Genomic DNA, 15,176 nt, shown 5'->3' on the forward strand with positions numbered 1-15,176 from the left:
ACTTGGATGAACCTACTGGAGTTTAAAGCAAGTTTTAAACCAAATTGTCAAAAGCTGTGGTGCTGAGGCACACCGCTAGCCTTCTTGTGGTGGGAAGGTAGGAACTGGCAGTGCAACCTCTGAGCAGAATAATCCTATCAAAATCTGAGGTAATGTAGATGCTGAATCGAATCCAACATAACGCCATAAGCATGTGAATGAAAGTTATCCTTATCAGTTTAGGTTGACAGTTTTGCAGTTGTGCATTAAATTTCAGAATTACTTCATTTACATATATACTTATTTGACTTATTCTCACATTCTTTACATGTGGTCACTATTATTTGGCCACTTAATAGAGCAGGTAGCTAAGCTAAATTCTAGAAAGACTGATCTGTGTTTTCATTTCCTTCTTCCTGTTCTGTCTTATCATTTGGTGGCCCTTTGTCCTTTATGTGTGTCTGTGACTTCACGTCCATCTCATTGTTAATGTTGCAGTGGAAGGCAGTACCTTAGCAAAAGGAAGCAAGAAAAAAGTTAAATGTTAATACATTTTTGTGTAGCTTTGTACATGTTCCTTATGGTTTGCTTAGTATCTTAAATGGCCACGTTTTTGTAAGTTAGACCGACATTTTGTGTATTATAAAGGAATAAGAGAGTTGGTCCTTGTTTGAGAATGTGTTCTCTCTTAATCTTTGACTACATTTCTTCTACCAGTTTGATACCTTTTAATGTTTTTATTTGCTAGATAGTTTAGATAAAGTTTTATATGTGTTTACATGAAAATTTTACCAGTAAACTTCAATGCACCTACATGATTAAAATGAGTAAAATTGTGGATTTTTAATATTAAAAAGAACAGAAAAAATCTGTGGTGGGTGATATCAGAAGCTTTTCCCAAGACATTTTGATGCTGAAAGCATCTTGGAATAGTCATAGAATCAGAATCACAGAATGGTCAGGGTTGGAAGGGACCTCTGAAGATCATCTAGTTCAAACGGCTGCTAAAGTAGGTTCACCTGGAGCAGGTTGCACAGAGTTGCATCCAGGTGGGTTTTGAGTATCCCCAGAGAAGGAGACTGCACAACCTCTCTGGGCAGCCTGCTCCAGTGCTCTCACCCTCAAATACAAGATACTTTTCCTCATATTCAGATGGAGCCTGCTGTGTTGCAGTTTGTGCCCAGTGCTGCTTGTCCTTTTGCTGGGTACCACTGAAAAGAGCCTGGCCCCATCCTCATTTCCCAGTGCTGCTTAAGTGCAATGACTAGACCTGAAGTCTGACTGTCAACCAATGTTGGGTGAATTTAACTTAAAAAATCCTGGAGAGGAAGTCCTGTTTCTCAGGTATCTGGTGCAAACACTGTTTATAGGTTGTAATGAGCAATTTTAATTACACGTGGGAAATTTCTTATAAGCCAGGGCAAGCTGAATACTTTGATCACATTAGCATCAGATGTAGCTCCTAAGTAATGGCCCATGTTTTTGACGGAGGGACAGGTTCAATACTGTGAAAAAAACTGGTCTTACTGAATTCAGTGGGAATTTTCCCATTGAGTTACTTTCTTCGACTCCACACAGACCTTGGCCTGTTAAATGGTTTTAAACAGAAAGAGGGTAGGTTTTGACTAGATGTAAGGAGGAAAGTTTTTACAATGAGTGTGGTGAAACACTGGAGCAGGTTGCCCAGGCAGGTGGTAGATGCCCCATCCCTGGAAACATTCAAGGTCAGGCTGGATGGGGCTCTGAGCAACCTGGTCTAGTTGAAGATGTCCCTGCTCATTGCAGGGGGGTTGGAGTAGATGACTTCTAAAGGTGCCTTCCATCCCATACTATGTTATGATTCTATGAATTCCCTTTCACTGTCATTTTTCACAAGTGATCATGGGAATAATTGACACAGAAGATCCTTTCTCTAAGTTCAGAATCACAGCATTTTAAAGCTTTTCCTTGTCATGTATTCAAAGAACTAACACTTTTTCTGTTAGTAATCCTGAGTTTTGAGTAAATGACACTGAGCAGAGAGCAGCTAGAAATTGTTTTGAAAGTAATTGTTTCCAGAATTGGCAAAAGAGAGACAGTAGAATATTATTGAAGGACTTTAGAGGATCTCTTTAGAAGTGAATGTTTGTGAAAGAAGATACTGCCTGAAACAGTAGAAGGGAGATTTAAGAAATTATTTTAAAATTTATTTTTGTTACAGGCTTAGGTATTCATTACTAAAATTACATGGGGGCATATAGCTTCTTTAATGAATGTGATGAGTTTTAATTCACAGAGAGTTTTTTTTATCTCGGATTGTCTAGCTTAGCTGATTTTTTTAATGCATACAATTGAATTTTATATTTCTTGTTGTTATTTTCAAATTCATAATGCATTGACTAGTGAATCTGGATATAAACAACAGAAGTTTAAATCCTGTTAGCTTAATGAACTAGTTTTCATTAATGCAAGACATGCTCTAACAGAGTTTATATATTTTTTTTTACTGTTTGCATTGCACTGTAGTGTATTTTCATCTGACAGCTTGTTCCTCCCACTGAAGTTAGTGTGGGACACTCACAGGCTTCACTGGTGAGGTTTCAGCCCTTAATATGCAATCTAATGCTTGTGTTAACTATCTCAGAAATTTTATAACAGAAATTTGTCTAAGATAGCAGAGTACTCTTTCTTTATTACTCTTAGTGTTGTGGGTGCCTTAATGTAATTTTCTGTTAAGTGCATTGAACTTACTGCTAGTCTTTTGCTGTTCTGTTTAGCAGCCTTTACTGCCAGCTTATTCTATAATTGCACTAAACCAGTGGTTCTCAAATTGTGCCCTGTGGATCACTGGGAATTGACAGCGCACTTGCTAGTAATCCACAGAGAGCCCTGGAGCTAGCAGGTACTGGTTTCCTCCAAGTCCTCATCCAGGTGTTCCTCTGATCAGAAAGAGTGGAATGGAGGAGACAGCCCCTGCCCTCGGTGCCTGCAGGCAAAGGAGTATCTCTGCTGAGCTCCTCTTCACTCAGTGGAGGTGTTTGAGAACCCTGGCATTGAGCATTTGAGTTGCTTATATTTAGACTGTGTTGCTGCTCCCTAATCATGCATGTTGCCCCTCCATTTCTGTGCAGATTGCAGCCCTGCTCCGGAAGAATCTGCCCCAGGTATGTGCATTCATGGCTTCTGCTTCTTCTGAAAATTGCAGGGGTTTGTTTGTAATTGACAATTGAACAAGTGCCTCGCTGTAAAGATTGACCATTTTGAAATGGTCGTGCTCTGCAATATCACGTGAGTTACCTAAGCATATCGAGAAGTTATTATTTCCTAAATAATAGTGCGAGGAGGTATCCGGTAACTCCTCATACCCAGGTATGGGAGAGCACTTGTTCATGGTCTCTTTGGTTTCTCCAGTTGATGTGTTTTAGCAGACTGTCATAGGTGACAATGATTTAAGGCCTGTTCCAAATGTCATTGAAGTCTATGGGAGCCTGACATTTTGGACATTTCAGACATGCCATTTCATATGTGCTGTTGAGCTGGCCTTTCTGAATGGGGTCATAAGCAGAACATGGAGCAATCAACAAGGATGATGGAAAATCTCTGTTGTGGCTACACACCAACACACCAAGCAGTGTTGGGCACTGCAAGTCTGATGTTTCAGAATACAGAATCTAAGGGGATTCATCCCACTGTTTGTCTTCTTTCCTCTGTCCTTGACCTTCAGCACACTTCTGTTGCATTTACGAGGTCTGAATAATATGCCTGTGTAATAGCACTCTCTCCCAGCTAGATGGCTATAATTTCTCCCATCTGAGAACAGTTTAACCTGAGTTCAATGAAGGTTCAGTCTTTGAACTGTTACAGCATGGGCTCCTGGGTTTAGTGAAACCAATCGGAAATATAGCCCCAGTGCAGGTATGATTTTCCTCTTCACAAAGTATATTAACATTCTTCTCAGCTGTCCACCCTGTTTCCTTCTATCACTGAGGAAATGTTATTAATCAGTGAAAGACTCCACAGGTTTTTAATTCTTGGAACATCACTTCAGTTTTTGCAAAATATGAATGGTGCATAAATGAATGTTATTTATTTATTTATTTATACGATGGGAGTAATTAAAAGCAATCAAGTCACCCCAGCTGGGTAGCCAGATATACTCCAGACTTGCATCTTAAACTTAAGTGGCTGAAGGTGCAGTGTAGTGAAGCACTCGGTGCTTGCTTCCCTCTGAAACCAAATGTGACATGACTGTGTGCTTTTACTGGATCAGGGTACGTGATAAATGGTGAAAAGCAGCTACCACTTTAATAAATAAATATCTTTTTCAGAGATCTTGAGTCTTTGCAACCCTAAATTAAACCAAGGGCAACTGCAGGTACCCAGTACTTTGATTTATGGATGCTAGGGTGTTTTTTTTTTTTAAACACAAAAAAACTAAAAATATATTTTCAAGGTCTGGAGGACGATTATAATAATAATATTTTTATTGCTGTGGAGAAGAGAGACTCTTAGGGGAAAGCAAAAACCTTTACCACCTGACACTACATCCTTGATTTATACAGGCTTTTTGTATTAGGTTCTCTTAAAAAGGCATTATTTCTTTTATAAAATAGTAATAGTGCGTAGTCAGAGAAGGTCCACTCCGTGAACTCATAGGCCTTCCCAGCATCCCTCCCTTCCTCCACCTCTCCATCCAACCCTCCTTCCCTCCCTTCCTCCCTCTGACCCTCTTCCCTGCCTCCACCTTTCAAAATGCCACATTTCAAAGTGTACATTAAAGCAGGGGTCCTCAAACTTTTTAAACGGGGGCCGGCGCGCAGATGCAGCGGCAGGCAGGCATCTGCGGCTGCTTGGTTTCCCCCCCAACCCCCGGCGGGGGGTGTTCTGTGAATACCAGGGGCCGGCCCGCAGGCCATAGTTTGAGGACCCCTGCATTAAAGTATGACTTTGGTCAGCAGCAGTCATAAGAAGAATATCAGAGACTTACAGGGCCAAGTCTGCCCCTTATTTATGACCCAGATTTCAGTTGCAGCTGTCCGAGTGGAGACTGCAGGATTTGCCTCTTGATGTACAATATAAAGCACCTGAACAAATGACTGGCATCCTGCTGATTTGAACAATGCCGGTTTTCAAATGGAATAACTTTTAACATGAACTAGAAGCCTCTGATTAAAAAGCAGGATTTCTGTCCCAGACATACCAACAGCTAGCTTGGACTAGGTCTCTGGCTGTTGTAAATCTGTAACAACTTGTTGCATCTCCATTGTTTCAGGCCCCAAACCAAATCATCCTACCTGTGGATGTGCCCAGTGGAGTCTAAAATAAGTTTAAAATGTTCTGATCATCTCATAGAACATAACAGCAGAGCTCAAAGTAGTTTTCATATTAAAATTGGTGCCTCATGGTGTTTGAAGGTGCCATTTGATAGAAAATATACTTTCAGTAACAAAGTTCTGTTAGGAAAATTAGTGAGGGGAAGACAGAAGAACAGGAAAATCCAGGTGAAAATTGAACATTTAGAGACCTTTCACATTTATTTAAATGCTGCCAGTGTAATGTTAGGGTAATCAAACCGATTTGAGCCTGGGAGTGCAATTCCTTTTATTCCTGTTTACGGTTAATAGCAACTACCATTGACTAAAAAAATGAAAAGAATGTAGGTGACACCTCTGTGAAGTAGGTAGCAAAAAGCATTTATAATTTTGCAGGCTGACAAGGGTTTGTTTTTTCATGGCCAAAATTTTAAACCAAGAGAAGACACAGCACAGCAGATTTTTGCTCATTACCCTGGATGAGCCACTGCATTACTTGTGAATGTTGGGAGGAAAAAAGCATCTAACAATTGCTTTATCTTCAGGCAAGCTGGTATACCACCAGTCTACTTTGTGATTACCCCAGCTAAACATATCTTTCAAATGAAGTGCTGCCAGATACACTAAAGTTCTATATCTCCACTGATTTAATAACTATATATAAGTATTTATATCCAGGCAATGAGATGATGATGATGTGCTGGCAGATCTTTTCAGTTCTTTTTTTCATTCTCATTTGTTTATGGAAAAGCTCTTAAATGGGGTAAGAGAGATACTGTTAGTATCATCTGTGTTTTGCGTTTTAAGCCTTTTAAGCTTTTCACAGGACCATGTTATGGCATCTGATTTATTTTGAGAGAAAATACTTAATAGAATATAAAAGCCATGCTGTAATACCTTGGCTGGTCTTTTGATGTTTCCTGCTTTCTTTTTTATGCCAATGGAACAGAGCCAAAGAACTTCCCCTTTATGTAGTTTATTAGGTTATCTATCTACCACATAGAACAAAAGCAAAAATGATAGTTCCGTTAATCTTGTCAGTTATCTTTCTGTCAGCAGACTTCCAAAGTTCCCTTCTTTGGCCCGTTATCAAAGAAACATTTATTACCACTAGTTCGTAGCCCTGCCTTTGAGTCAAGATCCCAAACAACTTCCTTTCAGGGGCTTGAAGTGCCCCATTCATGCAGGTTCTGATCTGTACGTTGCCTTGTTCCTATAGCCAACTAGGCTGGGGGTTGTGTGTGTTCTGTTTGTGAGCTCCAGTGCTTTTTAAAAATAAAACACATTGTCCTTCCCTTTAAGAAGTGAAGTGTTCTTCTGTTTCAACCTTGTATTAAGGAGGGCAAAACCAAGGCACTACTGTATTTTCATTTTATATTGCTATACCAAAATCTGTTCTCTCTGCATCTGAAAAATTTTTCGTACAGTTATGGAAATGGGTTTTTTAAAATTGGTGGTTGATTAAGATGAAAGATAAAGGAAGGAAGGAAAAGAAGCTGAGCTTGTGGAGCATTTTAAAGCAGAGCAATCTTCTAGGGAGAAGGAATGGCATGATGTTTGAGGTACTAAAGTAGAACTTGGGCAACCCAGTTTCATTTCTGCGCTTCCTGTATAGGACCTTGAACAGAGTCCCTCTGGGACATATCTCGTGTATTTCAGTGGAAGTCAAGCTCCAAACTACTTCCAAGGATCTGGCTAACTCCTGTCTAAATCACTATACTTTGTGTTTCTTGCTAGCTAGCTCTAAGCCTTCAAAGTCACTCAGCAAACAGAGGACACTTAAAGAGTACCTACATTAATTTTTCACCTCTCTGCCTTATTATTTCTATGCTTCAAATGTGAGATAGGCATTGTCTTACCTCACTGAGGTACAAGGATCAATAAGATGGCAAGGTGGTTGAATTATATACCAGTGAGTCCACAAAAGATTCAAAGGCAAGATATTTGGGAGGAATCTCATTGACAGAAATGGCTAAGCAGATGTTCTCTATTTCTGTTATATGGTGGACTCCATAGTGTCTGTCCATGTATGCACTGTGAAAGGGTGTGTTTGAACATGCACACGCAGTCACATACACTTGTGTATATAGATACTCATGCTTCTGTTATGCTTTCCAAGTCAGCTATTGTATAGCCTGTTCTCTGGGCACAAATCTGGAAGCTGTTACACAGCTGGGAAAGTCATAACAGCCTTACAGAGTAAAGTTCTCCGTATTTTCCTCATGGACAACTACTCTGAAGGTTACTTAATTAATAACAAGCAGGATTAACCAGCCAGCCAAAATAAAACGAGCCCTAAATGTAAATTATCAACAGCTTTGACTTGCAACAGAAAGTTTCTTCTTAATGCCTGTTTGTTTGTTTCAGATAAAGTACTTACAGCACTGCTATTTCTTTCTTTTAACCAGGCGAATGGAGTGAAGCTCTTTATCCCTTGCTGACGACACTCACAGACTGTGTAGCCATGATGAGTGACAAGGCAAAGAAAGCCATGGTCTTTTTGTTAATGCAGGACAGCGCCCCAACAATAGGGCTCTGCCTGAGCCTTCAGTATCGCAGGGATGTTGTCTTCTGCCAAACTGTAAGCAAGCAAATATGCATGATTTGATTGCACTTCAACACGTGGTTGGGTTTACGTGAAACATGAAAGATTACTGTTTTCAGAATTTTTCAGATCTGTTCTACTCTTGTACACTCTACACTGTGATCTCCTTTCATAGGCTGTGCTGTCCTGTCCTTACTGGTAACGTACATGCATTTGACAATATATAACTTCAGTGTCCCCTTGGCTATACATTCAGTATTTTTAAAAAATTATTCCAGAACTAGTGAAAATATACTGCTGTCTACGGAAACAACCTTTTGCCTTCTAATGCCACCAAACTAAAACAAAAAGTAAGATGTGAAGGGGGGGGGGGGGGAGGGAGGAGGGGAAAGCCCATGAGCAGAAAGTGTACTCCTTCAGTTACCTTTTGCTTTCTGCATCAAGAAAACCAACAAGACCTGTGATACCTAAGGAGAGACATCCAGATGCAGGGAGAGAAATGCGTGCTTTTTTTTTCTTCTAGAAGTTCTCTTTCTGGGCCTGCCTGAGGCCTCTTGTGTCAGCCACTGACTAGCAAGTTGTCTGCATTAAAAAACCTTCCACATTTCTTCTCTAGTGTGTCTGCTTCCCTGTGAAACCAGTATCTCGTTCATTTATTCCAAACAGCTTATCTCTTGGACAATGTTTGGTAGAGCTGTTGTCCCAAAATGTAGTATCTCATAGAGATAAATTCAGGATTTTTTTTCCTATACAAAACCCACTTCATATTGCAGATAGTTTTTAAACTCAATGCTTTGAATATGTTGAATATGTTTGAATATGCTTACGCATCATAAACAGAACTTTATTCCCTTCTGTTTAATTCTGTAACAATGTCATACACCCATGTACATAGCATATGGCAATCACCTGGGAAATTCCTTTATTGACAGAGTGAGTTAAGACTAGCATTGATCTTAGATCTTAGAACTAGGTCTTCAGGATCTTGTCCTGAGTATTTTGAAACACTGGAGCCTGAATCTTTACATAATGCAAACAGATACTGCATTTTTAAGCTTTCTTCAAGTGTCTGATTTCTTTAAAAAAACCAACACGTTTATTCATACTAGCAAAATTAATGGCCTGGGACTAGCAGTGTTGCTTTTACATCTTTAACTAAAATAATTCTCCAAGGAAACTCTTGTAATTTGTAACTTGAAGACCCTAATACAAGCGATTGTATCCAGAAAACAAATAGATGTGAGGTCAACAGCAGTCCCATTTTGGGAGATCTTATGAGATGAAGGCAATGTGCCCTAAACCTGATTTTATTAATGTTTTGGGTTTTTGTTGGTTGGTTGTCTCTCTTCAGCTGCAAGGAAAAGAAGAGTGATGTTTAAGGGAAAAGCATATCTGTCTGAGATTTTATGGCACCTCTTATATTGTTTCTGCTTGGGGCTGAAGAGTCTTTTTTGTCTTGAATCATTTCACTCTTGTCTGTTTTCTCTCCCACAGCTGACAGCTCTCATTTGTGGTTTCATTATCAAGCTGAGGAACTGCCTGCATGATGATGGATTTCTAAGACAACTCTACACTATTGGGTTGCTTGCACAGTTTGAGAGCCTGCTGAGCACTTATGGTAAAGGCACAGGGCAAGTGGGTGGTATTAGCTATTGAGTCAGCAAATTCTGCATTAAATTGATTACAGCAGAATCTGAGTGTTTGGGACAATTTGCATCTCGCCTACAAAATGATTGTGAAAACTGAAATGCAAAACCAGATTATGTCCAGAGTACAACTCTGATTTTTTTCAGATTTAATTGAATTGCTTCTAAAAGATAAAGTGTACTTGCCTTATAATATAATGTCAAAGGTTTAAAATACCCCAAAACATCTAATAGTGATCTTTTTTTTCAGAAAAGAAATGGATTAAAATACTGGTAAGCTGGGAGAAACTGTGCCCCAAAAGTGCTTTTTTTAATTGTCTTGACCTACTGTAATCCTGCAGTACAAAGTGAGATTGAAGAGAGGATACAGAAAGGGAAAGTACATCACTCAGAAGTGTTTCACTCATGTCTGAACAGCCATCTGGATGCCAGTTAAGGGAATGCTTTACTGAACAAATCTGGAATACTCTGTAACTTTTCCAACACAAAGGATATCATGGCTGTTACAGTGCTGAGAAATACTTACTAGCATCGCCTAAACTGGAAAATCAGCATATCATCTACTTGAAGAATGGTAGTCTGAACGATGCTAGATAATTACTGTTTTCTAAACATGCCAAACTCATAAAGTCAGTCATGACATTGTACGCGGTCTGTAGCCAAGGTGAAGGCCTGGGCTCCAGAGCCTCTTCATCCATAGAACTTCTTTATGAAAGTGATGACGTACAGTCATCATCAAATTGATAACGAGGAGTTGTACATAACAAAGAATGATTATGATTCTCTTTGTTTCCTCCTTGATTTAGGTGAGGAGCTGGCAATGCTAGAGGACATGAGTTTGGGAATCATGGACTTGAGGAATGTAACCTTTAAAGTAACTCAGGCCACATCAAATACATCTACTGACATGCTGCCAGTCATCACTGGAAATCGGTAAAAAGAAGTGGGGGGGAGGGATCAGGAAGTGGAGTGGGACTGCAGATGGGAGAAGCAGTGATACTGCACTTGAAATTAATTATGTGCTTTTGTACTGTGCTGTTTTTCTCATCAGAACTTGAAAGAAATACTTTGAAGCGGACTTAACTCATTTTCCCTGATGTTTCATTTTACAGAGAGGATATATAGCAAGGCTCAAACCATGGCAGTATTGTTTTGTGAATAAATATCATCTTGACCAAGCCTTCCATAATCATAAGCCAGAAGTATTCAATCTTTTCTTAAGCACTTGTGCTGGCTTTGAATTTCAGGCTGACTTCTGAGGCTGATCTTGTTGACTCAGTTCACTGCTGTTGGTCAGTGGGTCACTGCTTTACTGTGTGTCACTGGCTGCCGTTAGCACCGTGGGGCACAGAGCACGTATCAAGCAGTTGGTTGGCTGCTGCTGAGGAGAAGCCATTTTAGCATCAATTTCCAAACCATCAGGGCCAAACTGGCTTTAACGTATGGATGCTTGTGATATAGCAGACTGCTGCTCATTTTGGCCACTTGTCTGAAAAAGAAGTATTTTCAAGTTTGAGCTTAACAGCATTTTTTGTTTTGGAAGTCTGAAGTAACAAACATTCGCATCCTCACATAAAATGGAGTGGGAGTGATCTGTTACAGCTTTATTATGATGAGAAGCATTTAGAACAGTCACACTTCAGTTTGAATGTTGCAGCCTGCTTATGAGCTGGTCTTGCACTGGTTTCTGATGTGGGGCTGATGGGCCCCTGCGATAGTTTTTGCCCAGAGAGAGCCAGTTCACAGATGGGGATGAAGCTGTGGAAGGACAGAGGCCTCATGAAAGCTGACGTTTTTCTGTTTCTGTATTTCAGAGTCTTTAGCATCTTTTAGTTTCAAATCTGCTTTCTGGAGGAAATAAAGTTTGTTCAGTTACAGTGTGATGTACCAAGCTCCACTGGAGCTTTGCCCAGCTTCATCCACATCTGAAAAAGAGTTAGAATTCTCAAAGATAAAAACATTTAGAGGAACTTTTTTAAGATTCATGTGCAGCTGAAGGTCTGCAGTACAATTACGTATGTTATGGAAAGAGCTGAAACTGGTGGAAATGGCCAGCTGGCAGAAAATTCCTTTCAAAGAAAATCTTTAGTTGAAACTTGCCGTCAGCTGTAGGTCACTAGTAGCAGGAATCCAGTCTTCATTGGTTTCATGTCTGCTAGTGCTGTATGTTATTTTTCTATCTAGATTTTACTCAAGAAAGAGAAGAAAGAAATCATGCATATTTATAATGGTGCAAACTATTGGAAGCTTTACATTTAGATGTGAAAATAGGGGGTTTTGCTTTGAGATATAGCATAGGATTTGTGTGTCCATCCAGTGTAAATGTGGGACAGACCAGTTTGGATTACCTTATTATATATTTCTCAGAGCTGTTTTGCTATACTTGAGAATATATGCTGTACTTGAGAGTTCTGTGCTGTAAAGACTTGGATGTAACACCAAGGTGTTGCTACTGATAGGTTAACACAAAGCACACAAACCACAGTAGCTTGTATCTTAGCAGTTCCAGCATAGGGTAATATGACACACCTTAGTCTGAACTGATGTTATGGGGTAAGATAAGCTGCATTATCTCACATTTGCCATGAGAGAAAACATACGCAGGGCTCTTTGCTGCAGCTCAGCTAACCCAAGGTAACCTGTTGTGCTGCGGGAACAGCTTGTAGGTCTGAATCATAAGTTTCTGTGTCAGTGCTTTTGTTAGCTCCTCCTTCACTTTATGCTTGGGTTGCTACTATCATTGCCTCTATCTTTCTGCTCAGAAATACTAGTATTATTTACTGTATCAAAAAAATGCATCCTTTTATGTATGTGCATCATCACTAGCCTTTATCACTTTAAAATGAAATACACCTTACTCTTGATGAGACGGGCACATGCCAAAACTTTGCTTTTTCCCAAGTTGTACAAAAGCTGCAGTATTAATGAGCAGAACAAACCCAGCTTTTGTCAGGCGGTTGGCAGATTTGGTTGAAATTCCATGAGGATGTAAAATCAGCATTACAGGTTGCTGCAGGTTTGGTTTTGAACTGGAATAGCTTTTCTGATTAGGAGCAAGCTGTGACAGTTCCTTAAAGTCCTCAGTTTTGACTGATCCCTACTTTTTAATAGTCGTATTATGTTCTATATGGTAACCCTCTTTACATAAATAAGATGTTCTCGGAATGTAGCTTTTTGATCTTTATGTCTAATAGCTGTTTATTTATTTGCAGTGATGGATTTAATGTGAGGATCCCTTTGCCAAGCGCCTTGTTTGATTTGTTGCCGCGAGAGATTCAAAGTGGCATGTTACTGAGGGTTCAGCCTGTTCTTTTCAATGTGGGAATCAATGAGCAGCAAACCCTAGCAGAGAAGTACGTATTCGGTTGTGCAAGCTCCACCATAATGGCAGTTCAGCAGTCTCCTGTTCTGATGGAAATACGTCTCTATGGAGTTGCACTGTTGCATTACTAACAGTGATTCAGTTCTTCCAATATGCAAACAAGGGAATACTAAAGCTCTCAAATGCAAAACAAACAAAAGGAGGCCCTTTATATGGCACATAGCTGTGAAGCTCCTTACCTCCTGTGTTTGAGTCTAGAGCATGTTTATGGGGTTCAGAAGTGAATTTACAGAAGAAGAAATCTATCATGGGCTATTTAACACAGAGGTGCTGCTTGTGACTCAGGACCTCTGTGAGCAACATCACTGGAGGCTGAGAGATCATTCTGAGTGTTGCTGTGTATATGCCCTCGATTTTGCACTCTCACCTATACTCCATCTTCTGGCGACTGTCAAAACCCAGGATAATGGGCTAGATGGAGTTTTGTTTTAACGTATCTTTGCAGTACTTATGTAATGCAACACTGTTCTTGTAAAGCTGAAGAATATAATTATTTTATTATACTTACTAGGGAAACTTCAGTTTTGGAAGAGCCACCAGAGCTTTCCTCTGTTAGGGCTATATCCTGTAAAGAATACATGACAGAGCACAGCTCTGATGGAGAACGCCCGTCAAGTCAGGCACATGCGTGTTGTGACAGCAACCTTTAGTACCAGGGTGGAGTGTGCAGTATGGTGGTGACGGGCAACTAGAAAAAGTCTAACAAAAGCTTTCCAGCAGTTACTGTTGTCCTCTGCTGCCTGTGAAGGGAACCCAAAGTGACTAGCATAGTTATGGATGTCAGCACTGTATGTGTGTTATCCATGTATGTAGATGCAGTTAGGCGAGATGAATCATGGCATTGTTGACAATATTTATTACATTCATGGTTTATTACTCCTAGATCCATATCTCTTATTTACATATCTGAAGCAAAAGTTCTCAATCTTATCTGCTGATATTATGGTTATTATTAGCTTATGAACTAAACTAGTGAATTCATTATTAAAAATTTGAATTTTGGCAAAATGATTGACAAGATGGGTATTTAATATTGAAAGAGAGACACAAAAGCCAAAGAATTTTAAATACTGTTTTCTACAAGATTTTTCTTTCACCTTCTTTCCCACTTTCCCCCTCACGCTTGTTTATTTTCTTTTTCTGTAGTGAATCACTACAACATTTCTCTGTTACACTTTACTCTGCATTTGAATTGTTAGGAATTTCACGGGCTGACTCTTCAGATTGTTTTCTGGTAGTCATATTGCCAAGTGCAGTTTTTTCACAGAAGAGGAGAAACCTTCTGCCTTGGGCTTAACTGTTCCCTTCTTCACTTTTTAAAGGTTTGGAGACACCTCACTGCAAGAAGTGATTAACATGGAAAGCTTAGTACGGTTGAATTCGTATTTTGAGCAGTTCAAGGAAGTTTTGCCTGATGATTGTAAGTATTTGGTAATTAATTAATGGCAAATTTGATTGAACAGCACAATTCAGGCTGATTTTGTCATTTGCTTGCTTCATGATAGTTGTTTAAATGTTGATGGTACACCAGCATTAGTAACCTCCAAGGAATTACGCAAGTCTATTTTAATACTTTGGTACTATGTAGAGCAGATTAAAGAGGTTTAAAGGTCAGCCTGATTTTTTAATTTACATGTACTTTACATCACTTTCTAAGTGGTGTATGTAATGCAGCCAAGCAGTTAGAGTGCCATGATGGGAAGGTGTAAAAATGACAGGTTATAGCAGCAGCACTTTTATGTGCAGTTTTTGGTCATGTTCTCTGTACTTACAATAACCTGCACAAAGAGCAACTACCAGTTTTTAGGAACTTAAATCACTTTCCCTCTGCTTATCCTTTGGCACTTTCCTATAATTGTTGCATCTGCAGCCAGCAACAGAGAAGTGTAGCACCTCAAAGAGAGACAGTAGCTATGACCTTGAATTTTACTTGTTACATAGGAAAATTTCTTGCTTGCTACTGTTTTTTTGGGAGGCAGTGGCATAAATGCTATTTACATGTGACCGCAACAATGGTGAAAATTCATGGATTTATTATTAATAGTATCAAATCTTTTGTAAGCTAATTTAATGGGTCCCACAGTTGCAGTTTTATTGCAGAAATACAAATGCAGCAACATGCAACAGTATAGTAAGAATTCATCCGGTTAAAGTACGTTATTATACTTTCAGTTACCCTGGGTTTTTTTTGATGCAGATGAGAGCAGAAGCTGTTTCTGTCTTCCATGCATTCATAATCCTGCATAATTAATTCTCTGAAATTTTAGCTGCAAAATTTTGATTTTTTATTATATAGTAGTCTAGCATCAGACTTTCTTGTAAAGTCCAAAAGT

At 39.4% G+C, this 15,176-nt stretch overlaps 1 protein-coding gene across 14 annotated transcripts in view; it reads left to right on the forward strand.

The window, feature by feature from the left end:
* The window catches only part of INPP4A (inositol polyphosphate-4-phosphatase type I A), a 131,096-nt gene that overhangs the window by 100,519 nt on the left and 15,401 nt on the right, over positions 1-15,176 (forward strand). For 12 of the 14 annotated variants that reach the window (XM_055703341.1, XM_027813364.2, XM_055703342.1 and 9 more), the window contains 6 exons: positions 3,090-3,122; positions 7,679-7,851; positions 9,310-9,433; positions 10,268-10,394; positions 12,674-12,814; positions 14,166-14,263. In XM_055703341.1, coding sequence (XP_055559316.1) covers positions 3,090-3,122; positions 7,679-7,851; positions 9,310-9,433; positions 10,268-10,394; positions 12,674-12,814; positions 14,166-14,263 — 696 coding nt within the window. The remainder of the gene's footprint in view (positions 1-3,089; positions 3,123-7,678; positions 7,852-9,309; positions 9,434-10,267; positions 10,395-12,673; positions 12,815-14,165; positions 14,264-15,176) is intronic. The other 2 variants (XM_055703348.1, XM_055703351.1) reach the window with 1 other exon arrangement.

The sequence above is a fragment of the Falco cherrug genome, chromosome 2, assembly GCF_023634085.1.
Source record: "Falco cherrug isolate bFalChe1 chromosome 2, bFalChe1.pri, whole genome shotgun sequence".
In the NCBI taxonomy this organism is placed as follows: Eukaryota; Metazoa; Chordata; class Aves; order Falconiformes; family Falconidae; genus Falco; species Falco cherrug.